This window comes from Mus caroli, unplaced genomic scaffold, assembly GCF_978045245.1.
Source record: "Mus caroli unplaced genomic scaffold, Mus_caroli_1 scaffold_4, whole genome shotgun sequence".
NCBI classification, from domain to species: Eukaryota; Metazoa; Chordata; class Mammalia; order Rodentia; family Muridae; genus Mus; species Mus caroli.
The window spans coordinates 113,048,828-113,066,321 of NW_028227259.1; the positions used below are offsets into that span (position 1 = coordinate 113,048,828).

General features: G+C 53.5%; 1 protein-coding gene and 1 long non-coding RNA gene across 3 annotated transcripts; one reads left to right on the top strand and one right to left on the bottom strand.

Annotated features, from left to right (window-relative positions):
* Positions 1 to 484: 484 nt before the first annotated feature.
* LOC110293830 (uncharacterized) lies at positions 485 to 4,252 on the bottom strand. The gene is made up of 3 exons (XR_002377862.3): positions 4,011 to 4,252; positions 3,708 to 3,879; positions 485 to 1,458 (listed from the first exon to the last, which is right to left on the bottom strand). It is a non-coding gene; the product is annotated as an uncharacterized LOC110293830 (long non-coding RNA).
* A 165-nt stretch (positions 4,253 to 4,417) lies between these two features.
* On the top strand, positions 4,418 to 17,055 carry Fgfrl1 (fibroblast growth factor receptor like 1). Of its 2 annotated transcripts, XM_021162475.3 has the most exons (7): positions 4,418 to 4,707; positions 5,213 to 5,293; positions 13,425 to 13,697; positions 14,805 to 14,885; positions 14,993 to 15,277; positions 15,357 to 15,710; positions 15,926 to 17,055. In XM_021162475.3, exons 2-7 carry the CDS (start codon positions 5,227 to 5,229, stop codon positions 16,453 to 16,455), a joined length of 1,590 nt encoding a protein of 529 aa, XP_021018134.1. In that variant the 5' UTR covers positions 4,418 to 4,707; positions 5,213 to 5,226; the 3' UTR covers positions 16,456 to 17,055. The 2 variants fall into 2 exon arrangements, with proteins under 2 accessions (XP_021018134.1, XP_085693120.1); XM_085836994.1 differs by lacking the exon at positions 5,213 to 5,293.
* Positions 17,056 to 17,494: the final 439 nt, after the last annotated feature.

Sequence of the window (17,494 nt, forward strand, 5' to 3'; positions counted from 1 at the left end):
CCAAACTCATAATCCTCTTGCCTCAGCAAGACATCACAGGTGTGTCCCACCACTTCCTTGGATATTCCCTGGGATTCTGCACTTAGCAAAGGATCACAGGTGGACTGAACAGGAGCATCTGGTTCCTGATTTTAGGGAAAATTATTGATCTTTCAGTTATGTGTGAGGCTGATTATAGGTTTTTTGGGTTTGGGTTTTTTTTTCTTTGTGTGTGTGTGTGACATATTTATCTATTTATTTATTTTTACATTTTTATTTACTTTGGTAGCTACCTTTTGCCAAGGTAAGGAAATGCTTTTCTGTCTCTAGTCAGAGGACAGTCCATTCTGGGAGTCAGGAAGGGGTGCTGAGCCTGTCTTGTGCTTTTCTGTGTCACTGTGGCCATCACCTTGGCTTTCCTGAACTGGTTGCTTTTTGGAGGCAAAGCCAGTTTTGAAGCTGGAGAGAGGTCTTCCCTGCACCCCCCCCCCCCAATCTGGACATTTTCTGCATTTTATTGCAGGTGTTTAGAATATTTATATTTACTATCATTATAGATAAAATTGGGTGTATATCTGACATCTTATTGTCTTTTATTTTCTCATTTGTTCTTTCTTCTTTGGGATGATTTTTCTCACCTTTGCCCCTGTGTTACTCCATTATGTGAAATCATCTGATGGCTTAGAGAATTTAGACTAAACTTGCTTTTTAAGATGGGGTCTTTCTATATTGCCCAGACCCAGTCTGAACTCTGATTCCCCAGCCATTCTTTTGGTGTAGACACTGGAGTTGTTAGGACAAGAGTGACATCAAACTCTGCTTCCTGCTAAGCCTTTCAGCCTGTTTGCAGTCTAGCTTCAGTTCATATTACTTCATAAGCAGAAAATAATTACATTATATTTCCACTGTCTGCAGAGTTTGTGCTATTGAGATTACATATTTTAAATTTTCATATGTGTGGGGTATGGTCACTCCACCCAGCCATCTTCCTGTGCTTTCTTTGCACAGTTCTGTTGCATTCAAGCCCAGCAACCCTTGCTTTGACAATTATCCACCATCTTAATATCAAGAGCTTAATTCCATACATAGAAATTAGATTTGTGGGGCTGGAGAGATGGCTCAGTGGTTAGGAGCACTGACTGCTCTTCCAGAGGTCCTGAGTTCAAATCCCAGCAACCAAATGGTGGCTCACAACCATCTGTCATGGGATCTGATGCCCTCTTCTGGTATGTCTGATGACAGCTACAGTGTAGTCATATACATAAATAAATAAATATAAAAAAAAAGAAATTAGATTTGTGGTTACAAGATATTTTTCTCCCATGATTGTATTCAATGTCTCCACTTTCTTTGTAGCACTCCATCTTCCATACTCACAGGCTCACTCTACAGTCCAGGTTGTCCTATGTAACTCACGAACCCCCAGCCTCAGTCTCCTGAGTACTGGGGTGACTGGTCACTCCTGGCTTTCTGCAACATCTGAAAAACAGAAATAATCACCGAAAACATGTGATGTTTCTACTTTCTAACTCTGCTACCTGTTGCTTCTGTCCACCTTCCCCATCTGAGCTATAACGCCACATTTCTTTTCCTGGACATCTGGAATTATGGTGAATATTTCTATTTCTGCACATGCTTCTGGGATATGGCTGGGTCAACTGGAGGCTGGGGGATCCTCTGGGTCTCATTTTCACACATCATCAGGAAGGGGCAGAGTCTGGGTGAGTCTCCCCCACTTCAACTGAGGAAAGCTTATTTTTATATTCTAGCTACTGCACTTGAACTTCGGGGTCTGACTTGGGCTGTGGACACTGTGTCTGACTGAATGCAGTGTTTCCTGTTCTAGAATTTCCCACGCTTGTTTTCTCGGTCCTTTCTGGAGGCCCTCAGTGCTGGGTGGGGTTCTCTTCTTAAGTCTCTGGAAATCAGTGGACTTTTGTCCTCTTGCCCTCTAACTTGCATCTCACCTGCCTCATGTCTTCAGTGGCTTCCACACATATTTGTCACTGTTAATTATTTCAGGTGAGAGTGCAAATCGAATCCTTACTACATCTCAGTCTTCTGCAGGTCTCTTTAGCGCCATATGCACTTTTCAGCCTCTGCAGCTGATCCTGAGCTATCCTCAGTAAGGTTGATTGTCTAACTAGTTCAGCCACACTTCCAGGCCATCACAGAGCCTGGTCTTTTTTTTTTTTTTTTTAAGATTTATTTATTTATTATATGTAAGTACACTGTAGCTGTCTTCAGACACTCCAGAAGAGGGCGCCAGATCTTGTTACGGATGGTTGTGAGCCACCATGTGGTTGCTGGGATTTGAACTCTGGACCTTCGGAAGAGCAGTCGGGTGCTCTTACCCACTGAGCCATCTCACCAGCCCACAGAGCCTGGTCTTACCAGGGCTCAGAGAATGAGGATCACAGAGAATTAGGAACTGTGGGGTTTACCTCTGCTGGCAGATGCTGCAAACAAACTTGTGATGCTCTGAAGTGGGATTGCCGAATGGACAGGGAATGGCCAACGGCCTAGGTTTCACTTTTAAAGGGGCAGGGCTTGCATTCAAGACACTCCGGTTTCGGGTTCCAAAGAGCAGTGAGGGGAGCCTAGCCAGGTTCCAAAGCTGCGCAGCGGTTTCCGGACAGCAGGAGTGGATACCCTGTGAGCACCGGGCAGGACGTGGCGGGGTGGGGCGGGGCTGGGGTGGTAAATTCCCTCCATAGCTGCCGAACCTATCACCTCCGCCAGGGGGCAGCGTGTTCTTTCGCCGGGCAGGGGTAAGGAGTGGAAAACCTGGGCAGGCGGGCCACAGGGAACAGGTGCGGGGGGTGAGGGTGGGGGTGGGGCGGGCGGTCTCTTCAGCAGGGAACATATAAGGTGAAGGAGGCTGGAGGTGGTGACCAGGGGTTTAGGGCCTAGTGGCCAGGCAGAAGGGAAGCATAGAGTAGTGTTTCTCCCTTCCTGGCACACCTGTACTGACACACCTATGTCTTTGAACAAGCCTCACTCGTACCTGTGGTCTCTGCACCTTCCCGTCTAACTTCAACCCATTGCTTACCTTTTTCTGCCCATTGGGCTCATTTGCTTTTAACCTCCCCACACTACAAAGCCACCTCCACACACAACTGCCCTTGGTTGGCAGCAACACAATGTTGTTGCTCTACATGCTTCGGTGGCATCTCCTCACAAAACTTTCTGTGGAGCCAGGACCTACTCAGACTAGTAAGGACCCACTCTATCTGTTTTAAATGCTTTCTGTGACCTCAGTACTAGCCCAAATCCTCTGGTAGCCCAGAGAAAGTTCTGTGGGCTGCTTCTGAGACACAGCGTTGCAGTTGAGATGTGTACTTGGACCTTCACGCAGAGGAGACAAGGTTTACCTCCATTTGCCCACACTGGCCCAGAAACAGAATTTGGGGCTAGGAACACTAGGGTATTCCTCGGTTTCATTTGTCTCTGACAGGCTTCCGGAAAGAGGGGTGCTTCTTAGCTTAGAGAAGAAAAGCTGTTTGGATCAGGGTCCTTGAAAGCAGAGCATAGGAGTGGCCTCTTGGGAGGCACTACCGGGGCGTCAAAAATTATGGGATTTATGTTGAGAAAACTGGCAAGACTCATGTTTTGATGAATTTTGGCTCTGGTGAGTGAGGGTAGGCAGGAAGCTGTCTGGAGAGAACTCGGGATGGATCAGAATGCTGCCGCTGCTGAAGGGAGCTAGTGAGGTTTGGGAAACTCACCAGTCTTTCAGTTTGATGGGTGCAGGGGTACAGCAAGACACTTGCTAAGTAGCAAAGACAAAAGGGTGTGTTGACTTGTTATCCATGTCCTTTGTGATTACTATCACAAAGCAGGTGAGGTGCAGAGAAGTCTCCAGGTGTGCTGTAGGACCTTCTCAGCCTTCCTAAGGTCCTAGGTACAAGTAGATGCTCAAGTCAGGGCTTCGTTGGACTCCAGCACTGGAGATCTGCGCCATCTCCCCCTGCACCCCCCACCCCACCCCCGGCCTCAAACCAGAGCAGCACAGCGGCCTCTCTACTCACAAAAGCTCGAAGGTTCCGTTCAGCTCCCTTCCTCCAGTTTAAAGCCGGGACTAGAGACAGTGCAGTAACGGCCAGCTCTGGGGGCCAGGGGCCTAGCTGGTGCAGATCCGGAGTGGGCTCCGCGGCCATCAGCTGGTCTTCAGGCTAGCGGGACCGCGCGTTTCCAGAGCCCAGGGGCGGGGGCGCGGCGAGGCTGGGCCGACTGGGCGCGCTCCGGGGAGTCGCCAGCCTGAAGGGCAGAAGCACTGCGAGGGTTAAGCTGCGAGCCTGGCGGGCACGTGTGCGGATTGGAGCAAAGTTTCGGGGAGGGGCGGGGAACGGGGCGGACTGGGGCTCGCAGATTGGCCGGAAGTTGTGCGGGGCGGAGCTCAGGGCTGCTCCGCGCTCGCTCCGGGAGAGTTGACAAAGCCCCGCAGGGAAGGACGCCTCGCGGCGCGGCGCCCCGGGCCCCTCGCCCCGCCGCCCCTCTTCCCCGCCCTCGCCCAGCCCCGCCGTTTATCCGCGTGGACAGCGCGCCCCGCGCCCCAGCCCGGCCCCAGCCGCCAGCGCCCAGGTAGCGCCGCCCCGCCCAGGCCGGGCCCGGGGGCGCGGGGGGCGGGATGCGGCGCCCGGGGCAGCGATGACCGCGTCGCGCTGCTCAGGGGCCCGGCTCTGACCCCGTTGCCTGCTGCGCGCACCCGCGCTGATCCCTGTCGAGGTGAGCCGGGCTGTACGTCCGCGACCCCCGGAGGGAGGGCTGGAATGGGTTAGAGTGCGGGGCGCGAAGGGCAGGGCCGCGATCACTGTGCGGGGCGGGAGCCGGGCTAGCGCCGTAGCTGCTCCTGTGGGGCCCGCGGCCCTGCCCCGCGCCCCGCCCCCGCTTGAGCCCCACGTGGGCCCCCCAGCGCAAATTTGTCCGCTAATGGCGCAGGCGATTATCTGCGGGGCCGCTCGGTGTTGTGTGTCCCGCGGGCAGGGCCCGAGTTACAAGCGCCAGGAATCCAGACGGTGTTTGGAAAGGGGGCGGCGGGGGCGGCTGGTAATTAGTGTAAACCCTTTGTCTGCCTTTGATACGCTCAGCGTCTACGCGCCTCGCTTCCTTTGCCTGGAGCTCGGCGCCGAGGGGGGCCGGACCCTGGCTCTGCGGCCGCGACCTGGGTCTTGCGGGCCTGAGCCCTGAGTGGCGTCCAGTCCAGCTCCCAGTGACCGCGCCCCTGCTTCAGGTCCGACCGGCGAGATGACGCGGAGCCCCGCGCTGCTGCTGCTGCTATTGGGGGCCCTCCCGTCGGCTGAGGCGGCGCGAGGTGAGTCCTGGCGCCCAGTCTGGCGCTTTGGCCACTGCAGCGCCGCCCCTTTCCCGCCAGCCCTGAACTCTGCCACACAGTGCCCGCCTGGCACACTCCTCCCCTCCCTGTCTGCTCCATTGCAGCAGATCCTCCCCGCAACCCCCATCCTTAACCTGAAGTACTGTCGGTTTTACATGCCTCTACCTCACTCTTGGGGTTACCTAGTCACAATCAGATACCCCCAGCTCACCCTCTTTGGCTGACACATCATGTAAAGGGGCCCCAGAATCATTTGACCGTTGGCCTTGCCTAGGTCCTTTCCAGGACAGCCTCATAATCTTGCATAAACACACTTTCAGGTGCATATCTAGGTGGAGAACAGGTGGTTGTCACCCCTCCCCCAGATTCTTGGGGAGTGGACTCGTTGTGGCAGCAGAAAAAAACCTAATTGGGTCCCTGGGAGTTTGTAGAGACTCACACAGTGCCTAGCTGAATATAGAGAACATTGGTGACATCTTGGTGATTGGAGCTCACTCGGATCCAGCCCTCAGCTGACCCAGCTCTGGACCCTTGGCTTGCTTATCTATTACAGGTAGCATAGTCTACCATCTGGGAGTCCCCAGAGCACAGAACATCACTACAGTGAAGGTGGAAGATCTTAGACCACAGGGTCATACACTATGTTGTTGCAGGATACACTACACTATGGCTTGGCTACATCGTCTTCTGTTCTGTAGGGAGCTCTGCCCTAGACCTAGCCCTGGCAGAGGGCACCCAGAACTGATGGGTGATCCATGCCCGTAGATTTTTGGCCACTGTGTTCCAGTGTCACGGGGCACAGTGCTGGGCTCCCCTATGGTTAGGCAGGACTGATGGCCAGGCGGGCCCTTTGGGTGTGTTGGCCACTCAGGACTGTCCTTGCTCTGTCCACCAGTCCTCTGAGGCTTCGCATCTCCTCCCCCCGCCACCAGCGCGGGCGCACTGAGCCCAACCTGGCCTTATATGGCCACGTTTGGTGTTGGGCGGCGGGCGGCGGCCCAGGTGGGCCTTATGCCACTATAACCCCCCCTCTTCTGCTTGGGGACTGGCTGGCTGGAGGGTGGGGGCTGTCCAGGCACAGCTGGGCTGGACAGTGTCCTGGGCATGTAGGCACTTGGGCCATGCTGGGTGAGTTGTCTCTTCACCACCCCCCCCCCCAACTGGTGGCCCAGTCTTTGATTGGTCTTTTATCCGTTTGGATACACCCCATCCCTGCACCTGCCTCTTCTTTGGCTGCTCAGCAAAGGAGGTTCTGAAGGCTTCTGCCCTGCCATGATCACTGGCTGGAGCTTCAGGCAGATTGATGGGTGGCAGTGGGCAGCAGCACTACCTTTTTGGTGATGGTCCTAGAGGGGCCACTGTTTCTGCCTTTGTCTCCCTTGGCCACAGTACTGGGACTGTGCCTTGTATCTCGCCCTGGCTGTGCTAGTGAAGGCCTTTGGCCAGCACTAGGGAGCTGGAAAGATCTGCCTTCCAAGGGCAAGGGCCCTGTGGTTGGGGTGGAAGAATGGCGTTTCCTGAGTTATGCTGACTTCTCCCTTCAGGCACAATCTGGACTGGAGGGGCTAAGCTATTCCAAATGCATTCCTTCTCCAGTGGTTCTTCGTGAGTAGGCCCAATTTTGACCTTAAATTGGGCCAAAGAACTGCATGTAGAATTTGGGCTGTTTTGAAAGCTATTTCCCTGGGGTGTCATAGTTTTTGGAATCTGTACATCTCTAGATTGGGATCATATTTTAAAAGTTCCCCTTTGCCCAAAGTTTCACAATGCAGTGAATTTGCCCTAAGATACTTCCACCCACCCCCTTTGAAAAAAGACAAGTTTTGGTTTCGTCCATTCCGTTTCTCACAGTTAGAATGTAAGTTTCAGAACAGAATACCATTCTCAAAGATAAGTCTAAAAGTGAAGTGCCACCTCTGGGACCAGCCTCTGAGCAGCCAGCATAGGAGTCTTTGTCTTTTGGACCCAGTCTTTGGGTTTGGAGTGAGCTGGCCCTGATGGACAGTTGGGGTGCCTGCCATAGCTGTACAGTACAGCAGTTTGCCTAGAGTACTGTGTTGTAGAGAAGGATGTGTATGTGGTGCTGTAGAGATGATGATTGGCCATTTGTGTGGAGCTGACCCTGGCTTTTAAACAGTCTGTAGGAGGCCTCTTTTCTTCACAGGCTGTGGCTGATCAGAGTGTGGCTGGAGTGAGGTAGATGTTCGGGAGCCAGGCCTAGCCCCTGTGAGGTAGGGATGTGGGCCAGCCTCCCATTCACATCTGGGGCCCTATTCCTGGAAGGGAAAATAAATCACTGTCCCCCTGGGGGCGGGGAGGGAGCTGTGAACAAAGTCGCCTTTGGCTAGGCCTGGAAATACCGACCACAGGCTCCTTTATCCTTTGTGCAGGATCAATGGGCCTCTGGGCTCTCAGAGTTGCCTTTCAGTCAGCCTGCCCTGCGCTGTGGCCCTTACTAGGGAAATGTTGGTTTTTCCCCAGCTGAGGCCTCTAGTCTCTGGTTTTCCTGGCCTTGGCTCAGTCTTTGCTGGTAGTGCTGGGGGCAGTTGGCTGTGGCCCAACAGCCTCATTTCCCCTACTGGCCACCTGCCCTCTGTATAGCCAGAACCTGATGCTTGGTCCATAGTGGCCTCTTCTCCCTCATTTTGCCTTAATGTGGTGACCCCAGAATGCATAGGGGGTAAGGTGTGTCTAAGCCTCTGTTTCCGTACTTCATAGGTACCTTCCTCTTCCTGCTACCTGCTCTTCTAACCAGTACTCTTGCCTATATTTCAAGGTGGAGGAGAGCAAGGGGTTCCTGAGAATGGGGTATGAGGAGCTAAGAGCCCCAGGCTGGGGTGCAGACAGAGTAGACCTGTGGTAGGTGTACTCTGTGTAGGCTTAGGAGAGGTGGAAGGTGGACAGAGGGTGCATGCCATTGGATAGCTGCAAAAAGCAAGAGCTTCCCACTGAGCAGGAAGTATGACTCTTCTTTCCACCAGGAGTTTATTTCCTGAGAGATTTGTATGAACTGCCAAGGGTCTGTAGAGCTAGTGGTGGTGCCGCTAGAAGTAGGTGGGAAGGGGGCCATCTGCTGTTCTGGCTCAGGTGTGATGCTGGATGGTAGGAGAAGGTTCCAGCCCCTGACTGTCTTGGAGGTGCCCTGCAGGAAACTTGGGACACCAGGCCAAGCCTTCTACTGAGCTGCCCCTATATGCCTTGCAGCCTATCTTCCAGCTTCTGGGAGTAGTCGTGTGGCATGGGCTGAGGCTCAGAGCTACACATTGATGAGGGGAACTGGGATTCAGAGCCCTCACATCCTTAATTCTGTCCCTAAGAAATCTGTCGGCAGTGGTGATGGCTTTGCTGGACTATTTGTTTTAGGCAGTCCCAACATTCCGCCAGTCTTTATTGGGCTAGGTCGGTAGCATATTGTCTCAGGAGCTTTGGGTTTAGGACATAGCTTTTGAGGTGTCGGGTATGTCCAGAATCAGAGTTAGGGCTTGCTTAGAGACAGGGCCCTGTTGGGTTTTCTGACTTGAAGCTAGCCCACAGTCCAACAAGCCAGTGTTTGTGAGAAGAGGGTCAGGGGCTGGATGTCCAGGTGAATCCCCCTCAGTGAGTCCTGAGATAGTCACTTTCTGTGGATATGTATGTGGCTCCTGTAGGGCTCTGGCCTTATCTGATGATATCTATGCTATATGGTCGTGGTGGTTCAGGGAGTGTCTAGGAGCTGGCAGATGTGGCAGCTGAGGTATTCCAGAGAGAGGAACAGACCTAGGGGACCAGGCAGTGCCTCCAGAGAACCCTCTTCCATACATCCTTCTGGCTTGCCTAATTGCTACTGCTGGGTAACAGGCAAGCTAGCTCTACTAGCCAGCTTATTGGAGCATGGTGTTTCTTTGAGGTGCTTAGGTGGCCTCGTTTATGGGATAACTACTTGCCTGAGTCCTATCAATCTGGCTGTGGAGCCTATGGGTCTGTCCCTTGGGCACCTTCAGTTAGTTATCAAGCCCTAGTCCTCTCACAGCCCTGGGTCTGTGTGTTACTGGCCACAATTGTGAGTGTGTGCATGCACACACATGTGTTTGTGTGTGTGTCCATGCAGTTATATTCTTTCAAGGATCTTAGCCTTAAGACAAGACAAAGCCTGGCCCCACACACCTAATGGGCAGTTGAGCCTTGTGACTGTCACCTATGCTCTTTTCTTTTGAGGGGCATCTCTGCCACTTCCTGGGCTTTGGCCTCCTAGCAGGTGTTGGCCCTAGAGGACTGTCTGTGGGTTTCTCACCTGTCCCTGTCCTGGGACTCCAGCTGTGAGTACTGTGGGATATATGTCCTCACAGCCAGGGGCTAGGGCAGTGCCTTTGTAGGGGTGTGTCACACCAGTTATAGAAAGCTCATTACCTATTAGGCCCGTACTGTGATTCTGCTTGGGTTGGCTCCTATTGTAGTCCCTCTGGGTCTTGGAGCAAGGTGTCCCGAGAACCAGACGAGCCTATTCTACTTCTTTGCGGTTGAGGCTCTCCACACCATTCTCAGAGTCCCCTAGATAATCACTTTGTAGCTCCAGGAGCAGGTTCACTCTGAGCTAGCTGACCAACTCCATAGCCAGTCTCATTGCCTGGCCAGAGAATTCCTTTCCGGCCGGAAATTCCTAGGGCCACGCAGGCCTCACAAGGGCCAAGCTGGGCCTGAGTGGGCCAGGTGTCCTCATACTTTGTCCAGGGTCAGTTGCTAGCCGGAGCCCTTTGAGGAGGGGAGTGCAGGTCAACGGGCCTGGAACCCCAGCTTTCAGCTTTGCTCATCTGACTTCTCAGGCTCCAGGCATTTCCCCCTGTAGTCCCCAGCCTGGCATCTAGACCTGACACTGACCACATCCTTCAGGTTATGAACATATACATAGACTGTGCCTCCTGCAGAAGGTCTCCATGCTGTCTCCTTCTGGGCTAATGTTAAGTCTCACCTGGCTGGAGCTGTAAGGGTTTTCAGAGGTATGGATCTGGCTGATCTGGCTGTAGAAGTTATAGAGAGACCAGAAGCTGGTATAGCTTCCTTGGCCTGGGACCTTCAGATCATGTTGGGCTTTCTTAGACTCCTGGCATTCCTGAAGGAGCCAGCCTGGGTAGGCTGGTCAGACAAGCCCTGTTAGAAGGTCAGGTATAGCCATTAGGCCCCACCCCCTGCAGCTATCCTAAGGCAGAGTGTGAGGCAGTACCCCCATTGCCTTGAGCTTCAAGTCCTTAGTTTCCTCACTGGCTGAGTAGGGTAAATGGCTGTCCAGGTAGAACAAAGAGGGCTGTGTTTCCTGAGCTAAATATAGATCCAAGGTGGCCATATTATGGCCCAAATTCCCAGAATTCTAGGGGCTGGGCTTTCTGCAGGGGGTTGGGGGTAGGGGTGGTCCTTATGTAGGTCTCTGTAACAAGCCCGAGAGCCCAGCCCCACAGTGGGATACAGTAGAACTTAGTTGGGGGCAGGGCTGGCAGGATACTGTTTGCTTTAGGATAAGGCTGGCTCCTCCGGCCGGCCTGTCGCCAGCCTGTCCCCCAGCAGTGTGTGCAGGCAGGCCCCAAGGGCCAAGCTTCCAGCCATCTGGCAATTACTTAGCCTCATCCCTCAGCAGTGGTCATGACAGGGCTCCTGCTTCTTAAGTATCCCCTTGTCCAGGCTTTCCTTCCTCTGTCTGAGGTCAGGAGGAGTGGTGCTTCCTAGAGGCACAGTGAGGCTATGTTTCTCTGAGGATCTCCCTATGTGGTGTAGGCGATAGATTAGTTTGTCCTGTGGGCATTCCCCAGGTATGCCTCCAGAACACCTCTAGGCAACTGAATACATGTGTGTATGCTAGCATGTATGGGTCTACCTGTGAGGCTTCGGATACCAGGTTGGGACCGTGGAGCCAGTCAGGGCTTTGGCCAGTTTCTCATTGACCTGAAACTTGGGAGGCCCTGTGAGTGGTGGGATTTCAGACAGTGACAGGTGGTGGGTAGAGTTGCTTGGGAATGGAGCTGAGACTTACGAAGGTATAGGGAAGAGATCTCAAGAGGCCCATGTGATGAGTACCCAGCAGCCTTTCATACTGTAAGCTGGATGCAGGAGGAGAACCTTGGGACAACTGTGTTTGGATTGGCCTTCTGCCTTAGGTGGTCTGTGAACAGAACAGATTAGGGGAGAGGTGGGCTGACAGCTCTCTTCCTACGTCTGCTATTTCCCTTTCTAGAGGAAGCCATGAAGGAAAGTGAGGATGAAGGCTGGTGTTGAGATCTCAGTTGATAGCAGCTTTGGGCCCAGGGACCCTGAATGGAAGCAGAGAAGAGGGTCTCAGAAAGATGGGAAAGGATCTGGGCCATGTGATTACAAGAAAAGGAGAGGTGTGGGAGGACCCCTTCCTCTGTGTCTCCCTGCCCCATTGAACAGGAATGCTGCCCTTGGGTTTTCACTGGGAGACATGGCCCCTCCCTTTGAGCTGCCTTTTTTTTTTTTTTTTTTTCTTCCTCCTTAAAGTCCATGTTAGTACATCAGAGTGGGCCCTGAAAAGCAGCCTCTGGGAGTCTGAAGGCATCCATAGAAGCGTGCCTGGGCTGACAGTGGCCATATAACTAGGGCAACTGCATGCTGAGGAAGCACCAGCTGCTTATAAAAATCACACGTGCCCCCAGGCCCAGTGCTGCATCACCGCTGAGCTTGCACAGGCGGCCTGTTGACACCATTGTGCTTATCCAACCTTGCATGCTCTGTCCAGGACCATCCTGGCTAGAGTCATTTGATGTGGTAGGTGCTCCTCACCGACAGATTAGAAACGTGACGTGTGGGTGGGCTGTAGGACTACGGATGTCTCTCTTTGTTCAGAGGTGACCCTTGACAGTCTCATGCAGTGGGTGTGGTTCTCTCCCTCTCACCCTGCCAGCCCTTCACCTTTCTGGTACCTGCAGGCTCTGTGCACTCTGTACTCACCCTCCCAGCCAGGTAGTCGCTTGTTGCCTGCTGCACCTGGTCACACTCCTGTCTAGAGTTACCTTGATGGCTGGCACTGAGAAGGATGCTTGATGTGGGTTGGTGATGTTGGGAGTGTGTTTCCAATGGCCAGAGTTGTGGGTTCCAGGATGGCCCTTTCCAGGATGGTGGCCTTGACTTATGGGACTTGAGTCTCTGCTATGGGCCCTTCCTATGAGCATCCTGTTGGAGGGCTGTCTCCTAAGGCCAGGCCAAATCCTTAGGTATGACCTAGGGTCTGTCACTCACATGGGCAGGGCCCAGTAGGTTCTTCCTTATGAAGCAGATTTACTGAATCTGCCCAGCCCTTGCTTATCATGTGTATCACAGGCAGCCCTCTAAGATTTAAACCCTCAGGATACTTTATCATGTGTATCACAGGCAGCTATGGCCCCTGGGACTGGTGACAGCCCCAAGCAAATTCTGTCCATGAAGTCATACACAGAGCACACAGACAGAACAATCATTTGTCTGTGGGTGCATACACATCTGTGACTGTAGGGAACCCTTGCTGATGGGCGCACGTACATGACAGTGAGTGCTGGCAAATGTACACCTAGCTGTTTATCCTAGGTGGTTTCTCCTGCTCACCCATTTCCACCCATTTCCAGCTGAAACAGGTGTAAGATGGCTTTCTCTTCCTTGGGCCTGACTGATCTGGGATGATGAAGGCTCAGTAGCCAGAGGTCGTATGGTGTGTAGCAGGAACATAAGATATCCTGTGAAGCTATGTGTATGGAAAAAGAAACCAGCCAAAACCCATCCCGCTGTCCTGGTCTTGGGCTCCCTCCTTTTTGACTAGAGAACATATAGTTCTCTCTGGTGAGACAAAGGGATGTCCCTGTTTTCTTGGTTTGGATTTTTTTTTTTTTAATATTGAATTAAGCTGTGACCCCTCTGGCCTTTCCATTCTCCTTCTCGGGGACACTGCTTGCTATGGTGATGCTAAGCAAGCTGCTTGGGATTGACACAGTGGAACGTGTTGGACATAGGCTACTGTGGTTGGGAATAAGTTTCATGTTTTGGGGCCTCTGCCATACCAAGCAGACTTCTTCAGTGGTGTCCAGGTAGGGTTCCACTGTGTCAAGCTTTTACTCCCCTTGTGTGTTCCCCTATCCAAGTCCTCTAACTCTTGCAGGACCCCCAAGAATGGCAGACAAAGTGGTCCCACGGCAGGTGGCCCGCCTGGGCCGCACTGTGCGGCTACAGTGCCCAGTGGAGGGGGACCCACCACCGTTGACCATGTGGACCAAAGATGGCCGCACAATCCACAGTGGCTGGAGCCGCTTCCGTGTGCTGCCCCAGGGGCTGAAGGTGAAGGAGGTGGAGGCCGAGGATGCCGGTGTTTATGTGTGCAAGGCCACCAATGGCTTTGGCAGCCTCAGCGTCAACTACACTCTCATCATCATGGGTCAGTTGGTGTTTGAGTCAGAGATTACGGTGGGGCCAAAATTGGCTGGGCGCAAAGTGTGCAGCAGACACACCTGGATTCTCCCACCCTGCTTGTTTTGCCTGCACCAAATCAACCTGGATATAGACAAGATCAGGAGGGTCTGTCTGTCCCTATTCCTACCTTGGGCCCTAGGGCAGCCAAGGGCCCCCTGCCACCAGGCTGGCCTTGGGTCTTTGCTTCCAGGTGGCAGAAATGGATTGAGGGGGGATGGGTAGCTCAGGCAGTGGTTCCACTGAAGAGCTGCTGGGTGGGGTAGGGTGGAGTGGGCTGAGGACTTGGCAGTGCAAGCCTTGGCAGCCATGACTTTGAGGCTCAGGTTTCAGAGTTCAGAGGGGCCGCAAGAAGTGAATGGCCTCTGTTCTTTTCTGTCCCTGGGGCCCAGTCAATAGGGAATGGGCAGGTGTCTTTGGTGACACACCCTCCGCACATTGGTAGCAGTCAGGGCCCGTCTTCTTTCTTGGGCTCCCTAGTGTGGGGCCCTCAGCCTGGCTGATTCTCTTTGCAGTGGAGGTCTAAGGTAGTGGCCTTGGACAGCCTGGTCCTTGGTCCCAGGCTGGTGGAAGAGGCGGCTGTCATAGGGGGACATTCCTTATCACACCCAGCCCCTCCCCCGTCACTGCCCAGTACAGGCCTCAAGGCCTTCTCTGGGTTTGGAATGGGAATATTACGGCTGTCCACCCTCCCCACCCCCATCCTTTCAAAGAGGATGATGACCAGGCGGTATGTAAGCCATGTCTCTGCACCAAGCACTCGGCCCCTTGATGTGGGCTAGGGTTACTGCAGCTGCTGGCTGGGCCTGGCCCCCTCCTCGTGAGCCCTGCAGACCCCCCGGAGCCAGGGTGGGGGGCGGTTCTCCAGTCCCACCATGCCTATCAGGGTCACCTGCACCCCGGGAGGGGGCTGGCAGGCAGCCCTTGTCCAGCTGTCCTTGAATCCTGACATGTGGGTATGGCCATGGCCTTTTTTTGGGTTCTAGGACTGTCTCAGCCAGGGCCTGCTAGGTGCCCTGATGAGGTGCTCCTGTGTATCCCTCACCTGGCCTCCTTACTACCTACTTTCCTACAGATGATATTAGTCCAGGGAAGGAGAGCCCTGGGCCAGGTGGTTCTTCGGGGGGCCAGGAGGACCCAGCCAGCCAGCAGTGGGGTAAGTATGGGGTGGGGAGCCTGCGTGTGCTTGGAACTGGGCAGTGCTGTGCTCCTGGCATCTTTACATAGCCCTTCTACTGACCTCGATGCTGCCCTGCCCCACAGCACGGCCTCGCTTCACACAGCCCTCCAAGATGAGGCGCCGAGTGATTGCACGGCCTGTGGGTAGCTCTGTGCGGCTCAAGTGTGTGGCCAGTGGGCACCCACGGCCAGACATCATGTGGATGAAGGATGACCAGACCTTGACGCATCTAGAGGCCAGTGAACACAGAAAGAAGAAGTGGACACTGAGCTTGAAGAACCTGAAGCCTGAAGACAGTGGCAAGTACACGTGCCGTGTATCCAACAAGGCCGGTGCCATCAACGCCACCTACAAAGTGGATGTAATCCGTGAGTGGTGGGTCTGTGGTACGACAGGGGCCCGTGGTGCCTAAAACTGTGCTGACATGTTTGTTTGTCCTTGGCTTAGAGCGGACTCGTTCCAAGCCTGTGCTCACAGGGACACACCCTGTGAACACAACGGTGGACTTTGGTGGGACAACGTCCTTCCAGTGCAAGGTGCGCAGTGACGTGAAGCCTGTGATCCAGTGGCTGAAGCGGGTGGAGTATGGCTCTGAGGGACGCCACAACTCCACCATTGACGTGGGTGGCCAGAAGTTTGTGGTGTTGCCCACGGGTGATGTGTGGTCACGGCCTGATGGCTCCTACCTCAACAAGCTGCTCATCTCTCGGGCCCGCCAGGATGATGCTGGCATGTACATCTGCCTAGGCGCAAATACCATGGGCTACAGTTTCCGTAGCGCCTTCCTCACTGTATTACCAGGTGTGTGGGGCTGCCCACCCATGCTTACTCTCAGTCTCTACCACTGGTCTGGGCTGTCCTGGGGTTCCCCAATGTCCACTTGGAAAGTGGGGGCTCCCTATCCTTTCCCCTTCCTTGTGGGTTATCCTTGCCTCATAGGGAGTTCAGGGGTGCTGTCCATATAGTTCACATTTGGGCTGGTTGTCCCCTACTCTTCTTCTTAATCTCTCTTGCAGACCCCAAGCCTCCAGGGCCTCCTATGGCTTCTTCATCGTCATCCACAAGCCTGCCATGGCCTGTGGTGATCGGCATCCCAGCTGGTGCTGTCTTCATCCTAGGCACTGTGTTGCTCTGGCTTTGCCAGACTAAGAAGAAGCCATGTGCCCCAGCATCTACACTTCCTGTGCCTGGGCATCGTCCCCCAGGGACAACCCGAGAACGCAGTGGTGACAAGGACCTGCCCTCATTGGCTGTGGGCATGTGTGAGGAGCATGGGTCCACCATGGCCCCCCAGCACATCCTGGCCTCTGGCTCAACTGCTGGCCCCAAGCTGTACCCCAAGCTATACACAGATGTGCACACACACACACATACACACACATGCACACACACGCTCTCATGTGGAGGGCAAGGTTCATCAACACCAGCATGTCCACTATCAGTGCTAAATACAGCCAATCTCCAAGCACTGTGTCCTGAGGTAGGCATATGGGGGCCAAGGCAACAGGTTGGGAGAATTGAGAACAGTGGAGGAAGAGTATCTTAGGGTGCCTTATGGTGGACACTCACAAACTTGGCCATATAGATATATGTACTACCAGATGAACAGCCAGCCAGATCCACACACGCACATGTTTAAACGTGTAAACGTGTGCACAAGTGCACACACAACCTGAGAAACCTTCAGGAGGATTTGTGGTGTGACTTTGCAGTGACATGTAGCGATGGCTAGTTGAAGGAATCTCCCTCATGTCTTAGTGGTCATGGCCACTTCCCCACCCCTGCCCATCTGTGTTCCTGCCTGACCTTGGTGTGCCTCCATGTGCCCTGAGTATCCAGGAGCCTATCATCAACCTGACTGGGGTGAACAGTGTAGCCATGCCTGGAGGTTTGAGCCACCCTCCCCTTGCTAGAGAGAAGGGCCTCAATATTTATATTTAAGAAATGAAATAATATTAATAATAATGTAAGGAGGGCTGGGACACAGGGATTCTGGCCTTCCCTGGGGCCTGGGACCTGCCTGGCCTTGTGGTTACATTGGGTACCCTCACTGTCCATGGCTGCCTGGTCTCTGTAATTTTATATAGAGTTTGAGCTGAAGCCTCGTATATTTAATTTATTTTGTTAAACAAGAAATTGCCTCCTTTTCTCATTCTGGTGTTTTTACCTGGGGTTGGTCTGTTTGTGTATGTGCCAGTGAGCACACTCATGTGCTCACTTTTGGGTATACTCACATTTATGCACTGATAAGTATGTGTGTATACATGTCCTAGCTTACATGTATCCACATGTACTGATACTGTGCCTGGGTGCCTTTCCTTTAGGGAAGTGCCTGCCTTTCCTTTCCTAGACCCCAGAGCTGGGTTTTCCCAGGTCTTGTCTTCTGAGCTTCATGGTGTACCAGGAGTGGCTGCAGCTAGCTGGTGGTATGGGGTGTTTGTGAACTACTCTGGGGCCTGTTGGGAGTGCTGTTGTACACATAGATGAGTATTATCCCTCTATTCTGTGTGTGACCCTGCCCTTAGCTGGGAACCTACTTTTTGTTGTTCCATTTTATGTGTCCTTAGCAGGGAAGCTGCTTAGAA

Coding starts and splice junctions, on each gene's coding strand:
- Fgfrl1 (XM_021162475.3), top strand. CDS start 5,227: ATGACGCGGAGCCCCGCGCTGCTGCTGCTGCTATTGGGGGCCCTCCCG. Junction 5,294..13,424: donor GTCGGCTGAGGCGGCGCGAG/GTGAGTCCTGGC, acceptor TAACTCTTGCAG/GACCCCCAAGAATGGCAGAC. Junction 15,711..15,925: donor CTTCCTCACTGTATTACCAG/GTGTGTGGGGCT, acceptor TCTCTCTTGCAG/ACCCCAAGCCTCCAGGGCCT.